Source organism: Phytophthora parasitica (assembly GCF_000247585.1).
Source record: "Phytophthora parasitica INRA-310 unplaced genomic scaffold supercont2.19, whole genome shotgun sequence".
Lineage (NCBI taxonomy): Eukaryota > Oomycota > Peronosporomycetes > Peronosporales > Peronosporaceae > Phytophthora > Phytophthora nicotianae.
The window spans coordinates 235,854-253,398 of record NW_008649005.1 but is presented as its reverse complement, the minus strand read 5'-3'; the positions used below and the strand labels follow the sequence as shown (position 1 = coordinate 253,398).

Sequence of the window (17,545 nt, the reverse complement as noted above, 5' to 3'; positions counted from 1 at the left end):
ACGCCATCGTACAGCTCGCGGCTGAACTTGGTAGTGCCGCCTTCGGGTGCAGACCACGACGCTCCACAACGTGCAGCTACGCCAAGTCAAACGGACTCAGTTTCTTGATCAGGTAGCTGTACGTCTCCTCGGGGGTCGAATCTGTGCAGCCGAACGTGTTGCCGTACGGAGACATTCGGATTGCCACTTTGAGTCCAAACTGGACAGCACAGCTTCGACCGCCTCGAGTGTCAGTCTGGCGTGGTTCCCAATGCTGCCGCCATACTCGTCGGTGCGGTTGTTTACACTGTAAGAACTGCTCCAGTAAGTATCCGTTGGCACCGTGCAGTTCGACGCCGCCAAAGTCTGCCGCAATGGCGTACTCTGCGGCGCGTTTGTAGTCAGCCACAATGCCCGGGTTCTCGTGGGTCTCCAGTGCACGAGGCACACTGTACGGCTGCCTTCACGAGTCACAGCAACACTATTGACGTCGACCAGCGCGATCGTCGATGATGAAACTGGCTGCTCCCCGTTCGGTTGGTTCAAAGTATGGCCGTCGCGCCCGCATGCCACAGCTGCACGAAGATCTCCCCCTCCCGCTCGTGCACCGTGCGCGTGACCTTCTTCCAGCCCTCGATCTGCTCGCGGGTATACAATCCGGGGGACCCGAAGCGTGGGACTGATATTGGTCGCTTCAGCGATCAAGAGCCCGCCGGGAGTGTTGCGTTGCGCGTAGTATTCGGTCACAAGGTCGGTAGGTACTCCACTCTCACCCGTGCGCAACATCGTGAGCGGCGCCATGATCACTCGGTGTTGCAATCGCACGGGTTCTTTTTGCCACCAAGCGTGAGTGGGGGGGAGAAGAGCTTGAGCATCTTGGACGCCATCGTCGAGAGATTCGAGTTGCTTGTCTGGCAGGCTGAGATCTGGATTGTGATGCGTGAAGACCTCCACGCGGCTCAGCTCATCTGGCGACGCAGCCCCCCAGCATTGAGTGTCACCACTGGGAATGTGGGATCTTGTTGCAAGTGCCCTTGAAAGTTTGCAACGTGTAGCCATCTGGGATTGATACCGTATACCCTAAAGAGGTATACTTTGTATACCGAGAAAGTTTTCAACTCGGCGATCGATGTGGGTTTTGCGTGCGCCGGTTGCTGGCCGCTGCGCTCGTGGCAGCATGGTATCGCACGCTATGCACTGTGGAGGGAATGCAGGCAATCTTCTGCCCAAGAGAGCGTCTGAATTTGGTCGAGCGTTCTCTGAATCGTCTTCAAGCGGCAGCGACACGTTCCCCACTACGGTCATCCACCCCTCTGCTAAGGTTTCAATGACTTCCGTGCAACCGCGTCGGTTCTCACAAATTATACGTCATAACTGCAATTGACTTGCACTATTCACTGTATGCATTCGCGTAACTCGCTCATTAGATCGGTAAAGGCTGCCGCATTGGCGAGTTTAGCACCATCGGGGAGGACGTGGTTATTGAAGACGGCACTACTATCGGTGCCAATGTGACGCTGCAGAACTGCACCATTGGTAGCAGAGTGGTCATCCATCCGGGAGCTCGTATTGGCCAGGATGGCTTCGGATTCATGCTGGATGCCAAAGGCGAGCACACCAAGAAGCCCCAGGAGCTACGGGTGGAGATCCACGACCACGTCGAGATCGGGTGCGTCTTCTAACGACGAAAGCGTCCAACTCAGCGAGCCTAACGCCTCTTGTTGTTGCCACTTGAAGTGCAAACTGTACGATCGACCGTGGGAGTTGGCGCAACACGGTGGTTGGCAACGGCTGCAAACTCGACAACCTGGTCAGGAGAAACTCTTGAGTCTTCCTTCTTGACACTCGGACGTCTGACGATGTCCTGTGTGCATGCGATCAGATCCAAATTGGCCACAACGTGCAGCTCGGAACGGGCTGCGTCATCGCAGCGCAGACAGGCATCGCGGGCAGTACAACGCTGGGCAATAATGTGTACATTGGCGGACAGGTGGGAGTGGCACAGCATTTGAAGATCGGTGACAACGTTCGCATTGCTGCAAAGAGCGGCGTCATGAACAACCTTGAGTCGAATGCCACCTACGGTATGTGTTTTTAAACTACTACATATTAGGGTAAAGGAGTCTGATCCTGACTGTCTCGTGGCTGTAGGTGGAAGTCCAGCGGTTCCGATCATGGAGTATCGCCGTCAAATGGCACATTTGAGGCGCCTAGGCAAGAAAACTGCGGACTAAACTGAGTGGACAAAGAAACAAGTTTGAGATAATATCTCTCGAAATCTGTGTGCCTATCTAGAATTGTTCGCTTGGATGGTGGAATTGTACTTGGTCATCAGGTACGTTGCTTCTGCCGCCATGTTGATCTGCATAAGTCTCTCCATGAGGTTCTCCTGCTCGGTTGAGCCATTTGAAGAAACTGTTGTACCGCCGACTGAGCTGGACGTTCCTGCGTCGTTGGTGCGAAAGGAGTTGATGTACTTGAGCTTGTCCTTCTCGAACACATCCACAGGTTCGGGCTCACTCGACGAATCGCTACCAGATATTGAAGGACGACTCATCTCGATCACGCTGCTTTCATCGGCGTCATACACGTTGATGAGCTGTCGCCGACTGCTATAGCCGTGCACTTCCTCTTCATCCGTGGACTCCTCGCTCAAATCACTATCATCGCTAATATAACCGCGGCCGCGATAAGTCTCGTTTCCTTCGACATCGTAAGTACTGTCAATCGACTGGTTCCCTACGTATCTGCCACTGTGAGTCATCTGAACCGTAGTGCGTTGAGCTGGCATACGGCTATTACTGTAGGTTCTTGACGCTACATTGCAGCGCAATGAATCACTTGTTGTGCGTTGAATTCTCGGCCGACTTGTAGCTGTGCGATTCTCCACTGAACGAATTGATGGACCGCCCGGTGGCTGGTATACTCGCATCGTTTGAACACCAGTGGCACTGCTGAGATTGTCGTTGATGTGGTTGAAGCCTCTGTTACTTGACATCGGCGGATTCGGTGACGTAGTAACACGAGCACTAGAATAGCTGGTAGAGGTGGTACGTGGATTTAACTGATGAAGTCTACGTCCATTGTAGGCTGCTGCTCCTGCTTGGTCATGTGATAGCACTCGTTGGCGTCCCGGAGTGGGGCCAGATGATGATGACATTATAGATAGTCCTGGCCGTCCGGTTGATGGAGCACGAGCGTAGCGTGGTGACCCTGACCTGTTTGATCCAGATCGCCCTGATGAATCCTCCGAGTGGAAGCTTATCCGCGTTGCGGAACGTCCGTAAAGTTTTTCCTTTGCATCACTCAAGCACGGTTTGCAGAAGAAGTAACTACACGGGAAGTTGCCAGTGTTCTGAGACGGATAGATCATCTTGGTCATTCGGCAGCGATCGCACACGTTCTTGCCGCAAATCTTGCAGTGCTGGTTGGTTTTAAGCATCTTGAGCTTCGAGTCGCAGATATCGCACGTTTTGCTCCTATAACCACAACAGGGTAAGCATCTAGCTCAAACATCCAAAGGAAATGATAACAGTAAACGTACTGTGCACTGGTGATGAACATCGCCATGTCACTCACGAGTTTCGACAGTCGTTTGGCCTTGGCACATTCCAGCGCGCTCGCAACGCCCAGCCACAACTCAGCCATGATTGAGTCTGCACTCCAGCTTCTGGACTTGCCACCAACTGCATGTTGTCCCTTCATGTACACCGCCACGCGGTTGTTCGGGAGCGGACGAAAGATGTAACACACCGCGGCCGTCGACCGTGTCAGCCCTTGCTGCTCAAAAGGAGGACACTCGTCCACCCGCACAGAATGCATCACTAGATAGCCCACTTCGTCCCCATTGGCATCTTGTGTGCGTCCAAGCTCCTCGTGCCAGCACAGATCTCGCTTGTGCACCAACTTGCCCGTCGGAGCGCATGCGAGCCACTTGAGACCGGCAAACTGGTATGAGAAGCCCGTGTCATCCTCACTGTACGGGTCCTCGTCCAGCACATGCAACACGGCTGCATCGAGATAGTCATTGTGCATAATGGAGCGTTGCGTCTTGAGCGCTCCGTTGGTCGTGGCATAGAGACCTAGCAGCACGTCTTCCAGTGTGCCAGTCATCTGACCCAGCACGTTCACCTTGACTGCATTGCCCTTGGCAAAACCGCGCTCTCGATAGAGCTGCAAGCCGTAGCGATCTCCGATGAGTTTCCACTCGTCTGGTTGCTGGCTTGGGTGGAATCGTGTGACGGGTGACTCAGCGTCCAGTGTCTGGTTCAGAAGTCGTGTCGCGGTGTGGTGGAAGTCGTCCGCGAGCTGCCCCGAGACCGCCATCTCTGGGAAAAAGTCGTCCGGGAACGGCAGCTTCACCTCCTTCAGCACGCGGCCCAGCATGTTCGGTGGAGCTTGGTACAGGTGTCTGCGTCAGAGAGGTGAATGGAGACTGACCGGCAGGAACGCCGCACTTCTGCACGAGTCCCGCCTGACGAAGATGACAGGGATTCTACATCCTATCGAAAGACATGTAATGATGTAAACCAGGAGCATTTATTTAGGGAGACTGCATGATTTGGAGGAATTAAGCCCTTAGGAAATTGCAACAGTTCTTATAAAGTTTGGAGCGGGAGGCATTGGTGTGCAAGATTGGTACATCTGAGTTGCAAATCTCGGTCGAGGGCTGACCAACTACGTAGTACATGTAAGCTTAACTCAAGTTGCCCGAGTCGGGCGACTTGACCTGGACAATACTATCGTGTACTGGTCCTGCCGCGGTTGCCCCATGCTGTAACACCGAGTTGCAATGGAATCAATCAAGTACGCCATCCCGTCGACACAGGCGTCGCAATAGCGAGAATGCGACCTTACATTACCGAGGTTTAGCACGTGCGCTTCCCATGGAGACCGACTATCGACTGGCAAGCGTGGCAGCTTCAGTCTGCAGCCCTCTGGTTAGTGTAAGTTGCCACTCGAGGTGCTAGCACGTCGGTCCGACCACTGGTGGGCCATCAGACCAGCTCGAAGTGACCCCATCGGAGTCCGACTCGGACGGGATCACTTCGAGCTGGTCTGACAGGCCGTCGGTCGATGAGAAGCTGATCTCCACCGCTTCTGCGTGGTCGCACGTCGCACTGCAACACGTTACTGCAACGCGTCGAGTTTGATGCCCCTGATGACTCGCACCTAAGAAGGATCCACTACTTGCACTGGTAGCATCGACCTGCTGCCAGTGTCCGTCTATTGGCAGCGTCTGTGCATACGTCAAAATCGAGCTTGAAGCTTGGCGGCACCACTTCACAATCCCCATTCGACACCGACATGATGGAGACGCTCGCGCACGGCATCGCAGGCAGCGCAGTGCGTGCTACTTGTCTTGAATGCTCGTGGTGATGGCGCAGCTGACATTATGCTGCTGTTGCAGGGTGGCATGCTTGCCATGGCGCTGCTATATCCGCTGGACCAGATCAAGACCATCATGCAAGGTTGGTGCCGTGCAATTGATATTGACGAGTGAGATAGACCGCTGACATGGGTATACGTTGTGTTGCTATCACTTGCAGTGGAGGCCAGGGAGCCTGAAGAAGATAAGGTTGAGCAGCAGAGCGACGAAACAGACGTGACCAAGTCTAAAGCCCCGACAAAGCGCGCATCGAGGAACTTCTGGACGCAAGTTGTGGAAATCCTCAAGGAGAAGAAGTGGAAGGTTTATCAGGGTCACGTGTCAACGCAGGTCGCTCTCGGAGGGTCGAACTTCGTCTACTTTTTCTGGTAAGTCGACTGTGCCGGACGGTGGTTAATTAATAAGCTGACGGGTAGATCACCCTGTTGATGCAGCTACAATGGCTTAAAGACGCAATTGCTGAAGCGACTGCAACAGCAGAATCGACAGATGAGCGGCAACATTACGCCTGTGCAGAACCTTGTGCTTTCGTGCCTTGCCGGTGTTATCAACGTGTACATTTGTGCGCCGCTATGGGTTGCCAACATGCGTCTCAAGTCGAGAGATGCCGCAAAATACTCAGGCGTACTTGGTACGCGGCATGAATCTCCTCTTCACATATTCCTTGCTAGCTGCTCGAGCTGACGTGTTGCCTATGATTTAGATTGTGTGCGCAAAGTCACCGCAAACGAAGGCTGTTTCTCGCTTTGGAACGGCACGCTGGCATCGCTGGTGCTGGTGTCCAACCCAGTCATTCACTATGTCAGTTATGAGCGCATGAAGATCGCGCTTCAGAAGAAACGTCACGCCACAGGCCCCGCTGGAGCCGCGCTCTCCGCATTCGACATCTTCGTGCTTGGTGCGTTGGCCAAGTCGTTCACGACTGTTGTGACGTACCCGCTGCAAGTTGCGCAGTCACGTATGCGCGTGAAGCAGAAAACCTCAAAGTCGGTAGAAGCAGAAGTCGAGGGGTTGACAGACTGCCTCGCCCAGATCTACGCCGACAGAGGATTGGCCGGTTACTTTGCTGGACTTCAGGCCAAGCTGCTGCAAACGGTGCTGACCGCGGCGATCTCTCTTGTCACGTACGAAAAACTGCTGGCGCTTATCTTGCTGATGATGCGACAGCCGGCGAAACCTGCACTTGCGCAGAAGGCTGCGGCGTAGTGATCTATCCAAGCATGTGTGATGCTAATTTTTTTTTGCTGTATTGACAAGAATACACCATGCGATAGCTGGCTCTGGCACACAGTTTCGATGCGCGCTTGTCGAATGTGGCGTTGTTGTGACTTGAGCGAAGGTGGCGCCGTGAGCTGCAATGTTCAACTTGACACCGCGAACTCAAGGAAACTTGGCGTCCGTATTGATTCGTTCACAGAGGATGGTAATCTAAGATTCAGCATGATTTCATTTGAGCTGGAACAAACATAGCAAAAGTGAATGCTGTGTTAAAAAAATAATAATGTAGCAAGTAAGAGATCGCGCGAGGATCACCCGCGTCTTCATTTACAAAGGGCTTGGAAGTACAGGTGATAAGTGACAAAGACGTCTTAGAACTGTCTTCACCCCCGAAACGAGCAAGTCACGCAACTCGCTGTTATCTCGAACACTACGGATTTGCCCCAATTTGTGCCGTCGAGCTTGGTCATACATTCGTTCGCCCCATTTCTGAAGAGCTCGGATACAGTCGTGCGGAGCTTCCGAGGCGCAGCGATCGGCTCTCTGCTTTCGGAGCGACACCAACCCAAGGACCTTAGACCCAACACTAATAGAGACTCGATGGAACCTCCCGGTACAACAACGTTCTGCCTGGCATTCTTAAATGACGCCTGGCCGGTTTCGGTATCTTGAAGTCGTGGAGCTCCGGTGCTCAGGCCAGTCGTCGTACTACCAATGAAGGTTACTCCCACTGGACAGCAAAAACGCGGATAGAGAGAGAGAGAGAGAAACGCATCTAGGTGCCCCTGGAAAACATGGGCTCCGCGTTGTGTGGACAAGAACGCAATGCTGCGAACGTGTGGGCGCGAAAGAAGACGACCTTTTTGCCATGTACATGTGTCAAGTCAACTTTACATGGAAAAATTGCCACATTGCAATGAAGGGTAGGACCTTTCCAGATGTTGCGCATCCCTTGTCAGTTTACAAGTCGACAAACCGCATTCCGCAGAGGGCAACAAGCCACTGCACATTTGCCCGCACGCAAATCGAGCGACCTTCACTCCTGCTCGCAACATGAAGGCGCTGGCACATCGACTGCGTGGCCGCCGCGCCAGCAGGAGAGACGACGACCTCGTCGACGAGACGGAGCGCAGCTTCCGCTTCGAAGAGGCCGTCAAGGACGACACCAGACACGCAAGAGCGCCAAGTGACCAACCGACGACTGCTGAGCGTCGCCGTGACGACAACTGGCGCAAGAATCGCGGAATCAACAGCAAAACTGGCAGTTGCAATGCGTTGGCGGCTCTAGCCGCGGCGCCCGCCCATCCTTCTGATAATGCAGACGTCGTACCGCCTTCATTCGTCAATTCGCCGCCTTTGGAGCAGCGCAAGGTGAAGCCACAAGGTCGAACAGCGTCTGCGCCCAATATGACTCAAGTCGACAGTCCACAGCAGCAACAGAGGCTGGCTAGAGCACATTCCAACTCCCGAGCGAACAAGGCAGCGGCAGCCGCGGCGTTGCGGTCCAATAGCGGTCTCACTGACGACCAAGTCATCTGCATGTCGACTTCTTCGTCCAGTAGCCACAGTCAAAACAGCAACAGCAGCATGGGACGCCGTACTCGGTCCAGACATGGCGGATCTATCAGCTCCAATGCCAGTTTCCTCTCCGTCAGTACGCAGAAGCCAGAAGTGGCGGTGGATGTACGCCACAGCGGCTACTTGATGATCAAGCGCGGTCTGCTCAAGGTGACGGACAAACGCTATTATTTCGTAGCGCGTTGTCGACCGGAGCTGTATTCTTGTAAAGACGAGACGTCGTTCAGTCTGTGGTTGGCGTCCGGACATCCGTTGGATCCCCACGGTGGAGATGCTGTCGCTAAGGCCAGTGGACTGAGTCCAGTGCTGGTGGGCACCGTGTTGCGTGCTGATGGATTGTCCGAGGAAGGAGGAAGTAATCAGTCAGACAAGGTGTTCACGGTCATGATCGGGTCAGCTTCTAAGTGCATTACACTACGCCTTGCAGCCGAGAGCAGTGACAAGGCGACGCAGTGGCTCGAAGCGCTGCAAGAGGTGCAGGTTACCAAGCGAGAAGGCAGCAGACCCACCAGCAAATTAGGGTCTGCGATGGATAAGAGGATGTTGCTGTCTTTGGGCGAGCACGATGCTCTTCGTGGAGCGGACTCTATCCCTGTTTTAGAGAAATCGAGTAGTGATCACAGCGATACGGACGTTGAGAACGTGACAGGCGAAGTTGTACTGGTTATCGATGAAACTAGCGAAGACAGTGAGCCAGTGACAACGAGGCCTACGTCGACGTCGAATGCAAAGATGCCACGCGTATATGCAGGTGGCAAACTTCAAAGCAAACCGCGTACTGAAGACGATGAGGCCACAGCCGTCTCGACACCTTCTTCCCAAGCAGGAAACTCTCCGACATCGACGTCAGAACAGGTGGATCATCCCGCCTCACATCCTTCACGACTGCATCGGATGGACTCGGTAACATCGAGCTCGTCAACGACATCGGGGCAATCGCAGAGCAGCAACGGCAATGTGCTTCTCTTTGTGCCTGTAGCCGGGTCTTCACTTACAGCGTCGGCATCCAGGATGGCAAAGGCCCAACAAGAACTGGACGCACTTGTTGCAAAAGGTGCTAAGCTGCCATCGCGTGTGATGCAGAGCCCTAGAAATGGTGAAGCCATCGAATGGCGTTATGGTATTCCAGAGTATGTGCTCACGGATTTGGCGTACGTGAGGGGTCGGATGCGTGAACCAGACACGACACCGCTCGCTTCGTACGTGGAGGAATGCTGCCAGACTTTCATTATGGAGGCCAAGCATAAAGCTCGCTACGATCAGTGGCGCAGTGTGGTTCAGGAGAGCTTTTACTTGCAAGTGAACGACGGGATTCAGGTGCTTGGCTCGTCAATCCTCGAGAACGACATGCTAGGACTGCTGTATCTCGGTGATGCTGACGCGACTCACGGAGACAGTGACGAAAGCCAAGACCCTCGAGCTGAACTGGCCGAAGCCTTCCCGGACGGCTTCCCAATGGAGGTGTTAGATGTCTTTACCCAGCCACCTCAATGCTACTTCTCATGGCGTCATTGGGGTCCGTTCACAGGCAAGTACAGAGGCGTAAAGGGCGATGGCTCCAAGGTGGAGGTGCGCGGATTCGGCGAAATGACGGTGGATGCAAGCCGCATGCGAAGTCTGCGACTGTTTTTCAAGCAGAAGGATCTGATCTCCGGTCTTCGACAAGTCACTGATCGCGTGGCACGTGTACGTCGAGAAACTGCCACCATTTCTGCATTGAACGCAGTACCTGGGCGAACGGCGCGCGCCACATCGGCCGCAGTGGCTCCTGTATCGCGTAAAGAACCAGTCCTGAACCGTAAAACCAGTGAAATTATCGAAGGACTGGCAAATTTTACCATTGAGGCGAAGGAACAGCAACGGAAACAGACACGATAGCGCGGATGAATGGTGGATTTCGAGGATTTTGTTTCCAAGTCGTCGGTTTTTGTTGTAAATATGTTGTGCAATTGTGTTGACTATTTACTGTTTGCGAAATGAAAACCTGCAAAGTTGCCATTTTGTGCTTTGGAATTTGTTGCTTTTTTCATTTTCACTCGAAAAAAACAGCAAATTCGGCGGTTGCGTGGCGTATTTGGAGACGTCTGGGAAAACCAAAGGCTGCGATGGAAGTGGAGAGCACCCAAGTGCGTCCCGATGGCAAAAAGTTGATTGACGTCACCCTGAGACGACAAGGGATGCCACCTCAACAGGTTGGTAGAGCGCGTTGAGCGGCATTTCAGGACTTTTATTTAAGTTGAATGGTGATTATGGTGCTAGGCACCACTGGTTGTTCCTCAATTCGATGATGACGACGACAGCAGTAGCTCTGACGACGAGCCAGCGATTGAATCTTTATTTCAGAGCTCGCTAAGCAAGAAGCAGTACACGAGTGGAAGCAGCAACAACAATGACGAGGACAATCATGACGAGAACACTGGAGAACAGCAGAAACTTTTCCAGGGCGAAATTCAGTGGGACCGTGTGCAAGAGATCCAGGAACTAACAAATGCCGACACGACGTTGACTTCGGAAATACGTGACCTTCGGCAACAAGTGAAAGCGTAAGATTCTCACGGCAACCCCAATAATACTTCGATCAAAGATTTTTCTTTAATACCAATAAACAGCCTGCAGATCCAGCTAGAGGCACAAGCACCAGTGCCAGGACTAGACGTCGACGCAGTTCAAGACATTCTGCTTGAGAAAGACAACCTTGATCATGTAAGTCTGGTTTGTATCTATAATTCTCATGCTTTTTTTTTTTAAAGTTGTTGCGTTTATCTTCAGGATGTTCGAGACGTGAAGATCGTCCATCAGGCTAAGACTCTGCGGTCTTTAAAGCGTCAGTTACAGCGTGAAAAACAACTAGCAATGGATGCAACCAAGCAGTCCCAAGCACTTCAAGCAGCCAATAAACAGCTTGAGGAAGAGGTTGACACACTTAAGCTGAAGTTGCAGCGTTTCCAGGCTCGAGTTGCCGCAGAAAAGGCCAATAACAATGGTGCAGTTAACCAACCTCAGCTACCCGAGTCCCCGTCCAGTGATACCAACAGTGACGGTGGATCGTTGAAGAAACTCGTTGACGAACTAAAGTCGAAAAACACTGCGTTGCAACAGGAACTCAAAAAAACTCAACGTGCATTGGTGCGAGAGGTTGGAGAAGACGTGCCACTTGAAGAAATTGTTGGAAATACAGACAACGCCGCTAGCGGAGCAAGTCGACGTGGCCGCGCCCAGCAGATTATCATGCTCAAAACTAAAGTGAAAAAGCTGCAGACTCGACTCGCTACCATGAGACCTGGAACCACTTCACCGGATCCACATGATTTAGGAAACGTACTGGATGTTGATCAACGTGCACAGCAAGATCTGTCCGGTCAGCAAATGCACCGACAGAAACTGTTGGACCAGCTCACAACTCAACGTGATGAACTACAGGAGCGTCTCCACCGTTTAACTCGAAACTACGACGCACTCAAGGCACGCGCACAGATTCTTGATCGAGAAAAGCATGAAACACGTGACAAGTTCCAGGTATTGGTGGATAAATCACGCACCGACGACGCCCTTGTTGACGCTCTTCAACGCCAACTGGAGACGTGGAAGACGAAGTTGCATGATGCGAGACGCGCTCGGACTGCAGACAGCTCCAAATGTACCAGCCAAGACGAGCGGGTTGAGCTGGAAAGACTCCGCAAAATCGTCGCTGAACACAAAAGCAGAGGCGGTGACAGATCAACTGGTGCAATGCCACAGCCAAGCGAGATTTCACAGTACCGCGCAATAGCCGTGAGTTTTTTCAAGGTGTTTAGATCTGTCCTTTATTCGCTTACTTGTTATGCAAAATTAGGTGGAAAAGGAGCGCCTGACTGAGGTAGTTCGCAGCTTGAAAGCGCAAGTCGAAGATAAGGATAAACAGCTACGAAGCCTGCAGGAATCGCACAGCAGCTCTGATCTACTGCAAGCTACGCCGCCATCTCCGTCGTTGCCACCTATCGGAGATGAAAGCGTTTCGCGTCTTCCGGTGAGTTCATATCAGCGTTTTTTTTACTTGCCACTTGATAATGTTTGATAAACTTAAAGTGTTCGAATTTGCAGCGGCGGCCTAGTAGAATCCCATTGCCAAGCGGGGGCCCCCCTCCTCCATCTGCAGTTATAATGGAGCAACAACAGCAACAACTCAAACACGAAATGGAGACACTTTGCAAAACATTTCGAGAGACCGTGCGGGAAAAGGACGAGCGCATCGCTGAACTCGAGCAGCATCGACAATCTACGGCTCAATCCAGCACTACCGGTACGGATGTGAATGCGATGAGCCAACAACTACGGGAGCTTCAAGAAGAGAACGACTTCCTACGACAGGAGTTTGACAAGCTGAAGACCCGCTACGAAGCTCTAACAAAACCTCCTGCCTCAGTTAGCAGGAAGAAAAGCAGATCGAAAGAGAAGTGAAGAATAGCTTTAAATGTTTAAGACACTAGCCACCGTTACTTGAAGTTTTTAAGGCTCGTAGTTTTTCCAGGATGGTGCTCTTTGGAACCTCTTCGGCTTTGAAGCTGTTTCGCAATACTTCGGCCCATTGATCTACTGCATGTCGCTCTTGGTTGCAGCCATGCAGCAGCTTTTGAACACTCAGTAGTTCTCGACGCAGCTTCTGGACATCTTTAGACGATTCGGTAGAACGCTGTTGGTTGTCTACAAGAAGCTCACGCATACGTATTAACTCATTGCGGTATTTGTGGTCTCGACTTGCTAGATGAGCTTGCTCCTCCGTCTTGGCTTTGGCGCACCGCTCAGTCTCCATTTTCTGCAGCTTTTCGATCTGTTTCACCAGTTTTTCGTTGCTGCTTTCAACCTCATTAAGCGCTTGCGATGTTTTCTGTAGCTTAACACGTAAAGTCTTTATCTCATCCCGAAAACTCTCGAGCTCGCTGTTCTTGTGCACGAGTTCTTCTTTGGCATCTGCCAGCTCATTCTGAAGTTGCTCTCTGTCTTGAGAGAGTGCTCGCACGCGTTTTGCTAGCTGCTTTTTCGCCTTCTTGGTCTGCATGAGTTCATCGGTGTAGGATTCGTGCTCAACACGTTGGCTGTCGATGATATCGGACAAATGAGCTCCGTCACGCTTCACGTTGGTCAGTTGCTTGCGCAGGGCATCGTTGTCTGCCTGCACGTGTCCGAGTTGTTTCTTGGCCGCACGGAGAGCTGAACGCTGTGCCTCGAGCTCATCACTTAGCGATCGGAGTTTTGCTTTATGTGCCATTAATGCTTTCTTGAGCTTACCCTTCTCACGTCGCCGCCGCATAACCTCTTGCTCTTTGGCTGCATTCTCCCGTTCTTGCAGTGTTTCGAGTTCCTCCTCCAGTTCTTTAGCTCTACCTTGAAATTTGGTTCGCTCGTTATCCTTGTTAGCAAGTTGTGTTCTTAACCGCTCCATTTCAGCTGTGAAATGTTCTTCCTGCTGCTCTAACCGCTTTTCCGTAGCTTTAAGCAGTTCCGCTGCCGTGCTGAGCTGTCGATGGACGTTATCTGAGTATTCTCGGTCTTGTTTGACTGCGTCTCGCTGCACTGCTAGAGCCTGTTGTGACTCCAATACTTGGGCTTCCAGAGCGATTTTCTCGGTCTGAAGATCGGCAATTGAAGCTTGTAAAGCGGCTACATCTGCCTCGTGGCGTTGCAGCTGGAGGCCGATCTGAGTGTTCAGCTCGCTCAGCTGGCCGCACAGCAGTTCATAGTTGCTCTTATACTTGCGAAGTGCACGAACTTGCAGCTGCAGCGTTGTGATGGCTGCCTCTGCCTCCTCTTGCTCAATTGCAACATCATTTTCGTAATTCTCGCCACTAGAGCGAGAGCTCAATGTAACCCCCTCCTCCTCGTCTTCAACATCGTCCTGGGTGTACACAGATTTTGCAGCAGTGTCACGGGCTTCACTGGGTTGTGCGGTAATTGTATGAAGTCTTCGCTCGTCGCTGTGAAGCCCACAGGAACAGGAGCACAGCATCAACGGCATAACCTTGGACAATACGGTGTAACCATCTCGTCTTACGCCTTTTCAACGGTACTCAAAAACTGGTCCGTCACAAAATGGACACAAAGTAGATGTACTGTAATGATTGCATCAATATTTGGGTGCACTCTAATTCTGCGCAATACTTTATCCAAGTGATGTATTCTACCCTGAACATCACCAACCATCCAGACAAATTCCATTTTAGCCTCTCTCGACCATCAGCACTTTTCTCGACAGTCTAGCAGCATGGGCGGCGGCAACGGACAGAAGTCTGCGACCAAGCGTGAGCGCAACAATGCTAAGAAGATGAAGGAGGCCAAGCAGAAGAACCACGCTGAGTCCAAGGCCAAGATGGAGGCCGACAAGAACGGCATTAAGTGCAAGATCTGCATGACGACGTTTCTCATTACGGCCAGCGTACGTTCCCGTTAGCGCCATCAGACCCTTGTTACAGATACTTACCCTTTTGATCTGTGTTACGTGATACTTGACGAACAGAGGTCGCAGCTGAACGACCACTTCGAGAGCAAACACTCGTCCAAGGGCTTCACTATCGAGCAATGCTTCCCCGGCAAGGTTTAACGAGGCTCGCTGACGGCTGTGGGTGACCTCCTTCATCTTTACATACATTATCAAGCAAAGCGACGGACGCCAGTCGCTGCTAGATCCTCTGTAGCGAGATCTATCAGCGCAGTGTTTTGCAGTGCAGTACAAGGAGCAGGAGACGATAGATGGATCTGCTCCGTTGTGCGCTGCAACCCGTCTTACCAATAATGAAAGAATGAACATCGTTTTTTGCTTCAACTTGTTCTTGTAGAGACTTCCAATGCTCGAATGAGTTACGACCAAGAGGCTCGATCGATGCCGATTGCCTACTCAAACACAACGAGCATGTTTATGCAGTTGTTTTCCACACGTGCGTGGTCGTTTCCCGCTGTTACGACGCCCCCAGCCAGTCCCTGTATCATTCTCCAAGTTGCCTCGTAGGACCCAAGACTCTTAGCTACAGTATCATTATGGGCGGCGGCAATGGACAGAAATCGGCGGCCAAGCGCGAGCGCAACAATGCCAAGAAGATGAAGGAGGCGAAGAACAAGAACCACGCCGAGTCCAAGGCCAAGATGGAGGCGGACCGCACTGGGCTCAAGTGCAAAATCTGCATGACCACGTTCCTCATCACTGCCAGCGTACGTACACCTCGACCAGCAACTGTAGCGTACATGTATGTTGACCTATTCGTGTCTTTGACCTACAGAAAACGCAGTTGAACGACCACTACCAGAGCAAGCACGAATCCAAGGGCTTTACTCTGGAGCAGTGCTTCCCCGGCCACATTTAATACAGCGTGGGATCCACATGGCACTTGTAGTGATAGAGAAGTAGTGTAAGTGCTGTGAGCCATTCTGAAATACATGTGCTCGATGCAATGTATACTGTGTATGGGTAGCTCTATCTATCTGTCGGTGCTTACTTCTTCTTTCCCTTGAAGCGGCGAGGAGTAAAGTGTCCAGTCTTCTGCTTCCTGGTCAAGCCTGGCTTCTTGTCTTTCTTCGCATCAGCAGTTGATGCGTCGGTAGCTTTCTGCGTCTGACGCTGCTTGCCGTACAGCACGCTACTGGTGCGCTGCTGGAACTTCTTGCGCTTCTCGAATGGATTCTCCTTGTTGCCACGTAGCAGCAGACGAGCTGGCACGCCCACCATGTCGAATTCCTCGCGAAGCTGGCTCAGCAAAAACCTCTGATACGACTCGGGCACCTCGGACGGGTTGCTTACGAACACAGCGAATGTAGGCGGACGAGACTTGACCTGTGTCGCGTACTTGACGTTCAGCGTCTTGCCCTTGACCGTCGGAGGCGGGTGGTGTCGAGCCATAGCCTTCAGCCATCGGTTCAGACGGCCGGTAGTGACACGAAGGTCCCATTTCTCATACGCCTTCAGCACTTCCGGTACGAGTTTCTTGATCCCATTGCCTGTGAGTGCAGAGATGGGTACAACAGGAACACCACGCACTTGGGCAAGCGAGTCATGCAGTTCGTTCTGAATTCTCTGCATCTCGAAGTCAACGCTGGCACCGGCCAGGTCGCTCTTGTTGGCCGCAAGCACCAGTGCACGACCCTCTTCGATCACACGCTGAGCGATGGTCAGATCCATGTGGATGAGCTTCGGCTCACTCATATCCACGACCACCACCACGACTTGAGCCGAGTCAATTGCACGGAAGGAATCGCGCACCGACAAGTTCTCGATCTGGTCGTTATGGTCACGCTTGCTGTAGCGTCGGATACCTGCAGTATCCACGAGCTTAATGGGACGACCGTGGAATGTCCACGGCACCTCCACGGAATCGCGCGTCACACCTGGCCTAGCATTGACAATAAGCATATCTACATTAGCTTTTTTACAAGCGTTGAGTATTCATTAAAACGTACTCGGGGCCCGTTAGCACGCGGTCGTTGCGGACAATCTTGTTGAGCAGCGTGGACTTGCCGACATTGGGACGTCCCACAATTGCAAGCTTGATCGTACGCGGCTGCACGGTAACAAACAACTCTGTCAGCATTTTCATCTCTTTTTCAACAGGAGCAGGACACGTACGTCGTCCTCGTCTTGTTCTCCCTCCTGTTCCTTCAGCTTCGCCTCCTTATCCTGCTTGTCCTTTTCAAACTTCTCATACACCGGAATGATCTCGTCCAACAGCAGCGTGATGCCTTCTCCGTGCTCCGCTGACAACGGGATGGCTCCTCCCATGCCCAACTGGTAGCAGTCATTGAGCTCGTCCTCCCAGCGTTCCGGGTCTCCTTCCAGTTTGTTAGCCACCAAATGGATTGGCGCCCGAGGGTTCTCTTTGCGCAGCCATCTAGCGAAATGTTTATCTACCGGCGTAATGCCTTGGCGTCCGTCCACCAGGAAGAAGACGAGGTCCGCCTCGTGCACGGCGAGTCTGGTCTGCTCGAGCATTCCTTCCTCCAGGGTCCCAGAGGGCGTGTCTTCCAGTCCTCCGGTGTCCACCACATCTAATTCTAGTCCTGCTACCGTAGCACGCTTGTAGCGCCGATCACGCGTAGTACCAGGCACATTGTGCACAATAGCCGACCTGGTCTTGGTCAGCCGGTTAAAGAGCGTGCTCTTACCCACGTTAGTTCGACCCACGAGCGCGATGCGCAGACGTGGATGATCCTCTAGGAAACTCCGGGTCTCTGTTTCATTTACTACAGACGAGAAGCAGCGCACGGGCCGCAATAGCCCCGTAGACGCGCGCGACGAGCGCTGCACCAGACTCCGCAGCATGGTCGATGTGTGGTGAGTGTGTCTGCAGTTGGAGCAGCGACGTGATTGGCATATATTAACGATGGCTAAAAAACTTTTATTCTGTAAAAACCGCTCCAACG

The 17,545-nt window shown here is 52.5% G+C and overlaps 10 protein-coding genes across 12 annotated transcripts; 6 read left to right on the top strand and 4 right to left on the bottom strand.

Moving 5' to 3' along the window:
- Window positions 1-76: 76 nt before the first annotated feature.
- On the bottom strand, window positions 77-780 carry PPTG_10250 (hypothetical protein; the record flags this gene model as incomplete). Its single annotated transcript, XM_008904907.1, has 2 exons — window positions 77-436; window positions 469-780. 2 exons carry the CDS (start codon window positions 778-780, stop codon window positions 77-79), a joined length of 672 nt encoding a protein of 223 aa, XP_008903155.1.
- PPTG_10249 (UDP-3-O-[3-hydroxymyristoyl] glucosamine N-acyltransferase) lies at window positions 677-2,318 on the top strand. The gene is made up of 5 exons (XM_008904906.1): window positions 677-1,300; window positions 1,407-1,648; window positions 1,717-1,789; window positions 1,862-2,063; window positions 2,131-2,318. The coding sequence occupies exons 1-5, from the start codon at window positions 1,109-1,111 to the stop codon at window positions 2,211-2,213; spliced, it is 792 nt and encodes a 263-aa protein (XP_008903154.1). The 5' UTR covers window positions 677-1,108; the 3' UTR covers window positions 2,214-2,318.
- PPTG_10248 (hypothetical protein) lies at window positions 2,054-4,477 on the bottom strand. The gene is made up of 2 exons (XM_008904905.1): window positions 3,524-4,477; window positions 2,054-3,458 (listed from the first exon to the last, which is right to left on the bottom strand). The coding sequence occupies exons 1-2, from the start codon at window positions 4,363-4,365 to the stop codon at window positions 2,267-2,269; spliced, it is 2,034 nt and encodes a 677-aa protein (XP_008903153.1). The 5' UTR covers window positions 4,366-4,477; the 3' UTR covers window positions 2,054-2,266.
- Window positions 4,478-4,788: 311 nt separating this feature from the next.
- PPTG_10247 lies at window positions 4,789-6,948 on the top strand. 2 transcript variants are annotated; one of them, XM_008904903.1, is made up of 5 exons: window positions 4,789-5,325; window positions 5,390-5,450; window positions 5,529-5,736; window positions 5,803-5,999; window positions 6,072-6,948. In XM_008904903.1, exons 1-5 carry the CDS (start codon window positions 5,287-5,289, stop codon window positions 6,572-6,574), a joined length of 1,008 nt encoding a protein of 335 aa, XP_008903151.1. In that variant the 5' UTR covers window positions 4,789-5,286; the 3' UTR covers window positions 6,575-6,948. The 2 variants fall into 2 exon arrangements, with proteins under 2 accessions (XP_008903151.1, XP_008903152.1); XM_008904904.1 differs by having other exon boundaries at window positions 4,789-5,450.
- Window positions 6,949-7,554: 606 nt separating this feature from the next.
- PPTG_10246 (hypothetical protein) lies at window positions 7,555-10,177 on the top strand. Its single transcript, XM_008904902.1, has one exon. It carries the CDS (start codon window positions 7,640-7,642, stop codon window positions 10,040-10,042), a length of 2,403 nt encoding a protein of 800 aa, XP_008903150.1. The 5' UTR covers window positions 7,555-7,639; the 3' UTR covers window positions 10,043-10,177.
- Window positions 10,178-10,204: 27 nt separating this feature from the next.
- PPTG_10245 lies at window positions 10,205-12,646 on the top strand. Of its 2 annotated transcripts, XM_008904900.1 has the most exons (6): window positions 10,205-10,356; window positions 10,424-10,707; window positions 10,774-10,867; window positions 10,934-11,935; window positions 11,997-12,170; window positions 12,245-12,646. In XM_008904900.1, exons 1-6 carry the CDS (start codon window positions 10,270-10,272, stop codon window positions 12,599-12,601), a joined length of 1,998 nt encoding a protein of 665 aa, XP_008903148.1. In that variant the 5' UTR covers window positions 10,205-10,269; the 3' UTR covers window positions 12,602-12,646. The 2 variants fall into 2 exon arrangements, with proteins under 2 accessions (XP_008903148.1, XP_008903149.1); XM_008904901.1 differs by having other exon boundaries at window positions 10,424-10,867; window positions 12,245-12,601.
- On the bottom strand, window positions 12,593-14,220 carry PPTG_10244 (hypothetical protein). Its single transcript, XM_008904899.1, has one exon. It carries the CDS (start codon window positions 14,154-14,156, stop codon window positions 12,627-12,629), a length of 1,530 nt encoding a protein of 509 aa, XP_008903147.1. The 5' UTR covers window positions 14,157-14,220; the 3' UTR covers window positions 12,593-12,626.
- Window positions 13,983-14,963, top strand: PPTG_10243 (hypothetical protein). The gene is made up of 2 exons (XM_008904898.1): window positions 13,983-14,573; window positions 14,655-14,963. Exons 1-2 carry the CDS (start codon window positions 14,403-14,405, stop codon window positions 14,736-14,738), a joined length of 255 nt encoding a protein of 84 aa, XP_008903146.1. The 5' UTR covers window positions 13,983-14,402; the 3' UTR covers window positions 14,739-14,963.
- Window positions 14,964-15,089: 126 nt separating this feature from the next.
- PPTG_10242 (hypothetical protein) lies at window positions 15,090-15,608 on the top strand. Its single transcript, XM_008904897.1, has 2 exons — window positions 15,090-15,343; window positions 15,412-15,608. The coding sequence occupies exons 1-2, from the start codon at window positions 15,173-15,175 to the stop codon at window positions 15,493-15,495; spliced, it is 255 nt and encodes an 84-aa protein (XP_008903145.1). The 5' UTR covers window positions 15,090-15,172; the 3' UTR covers window positions 15,496-15,608.
- PPTG_10241 (ribosome-associated GTPase EngA) lies at window positions 15,464-17,505 on the bottom strand. The gene is made up of 3 exons (XM_008904896.1): window positions 16,752-17,505; window positions 16,586-16,686; window positions 15,464-16,518 (listed from the first exon to the last, which is right to left on the bottom strand). Exons 1-3 carry the CDS (start codon window positions 17,442-17,444, stop codon window positions 15,624-15,626), a joined length of 1,689 nt encoding a protein of 562 aa, XP_008903144.1. The 5' UTR covers window positions 17,445-17,505; the 3' UTR covers window positions 15,464-15,623.
- Between the last annotated feature and the right edge of the window lie 40 nt (window positions 17,506-17,545).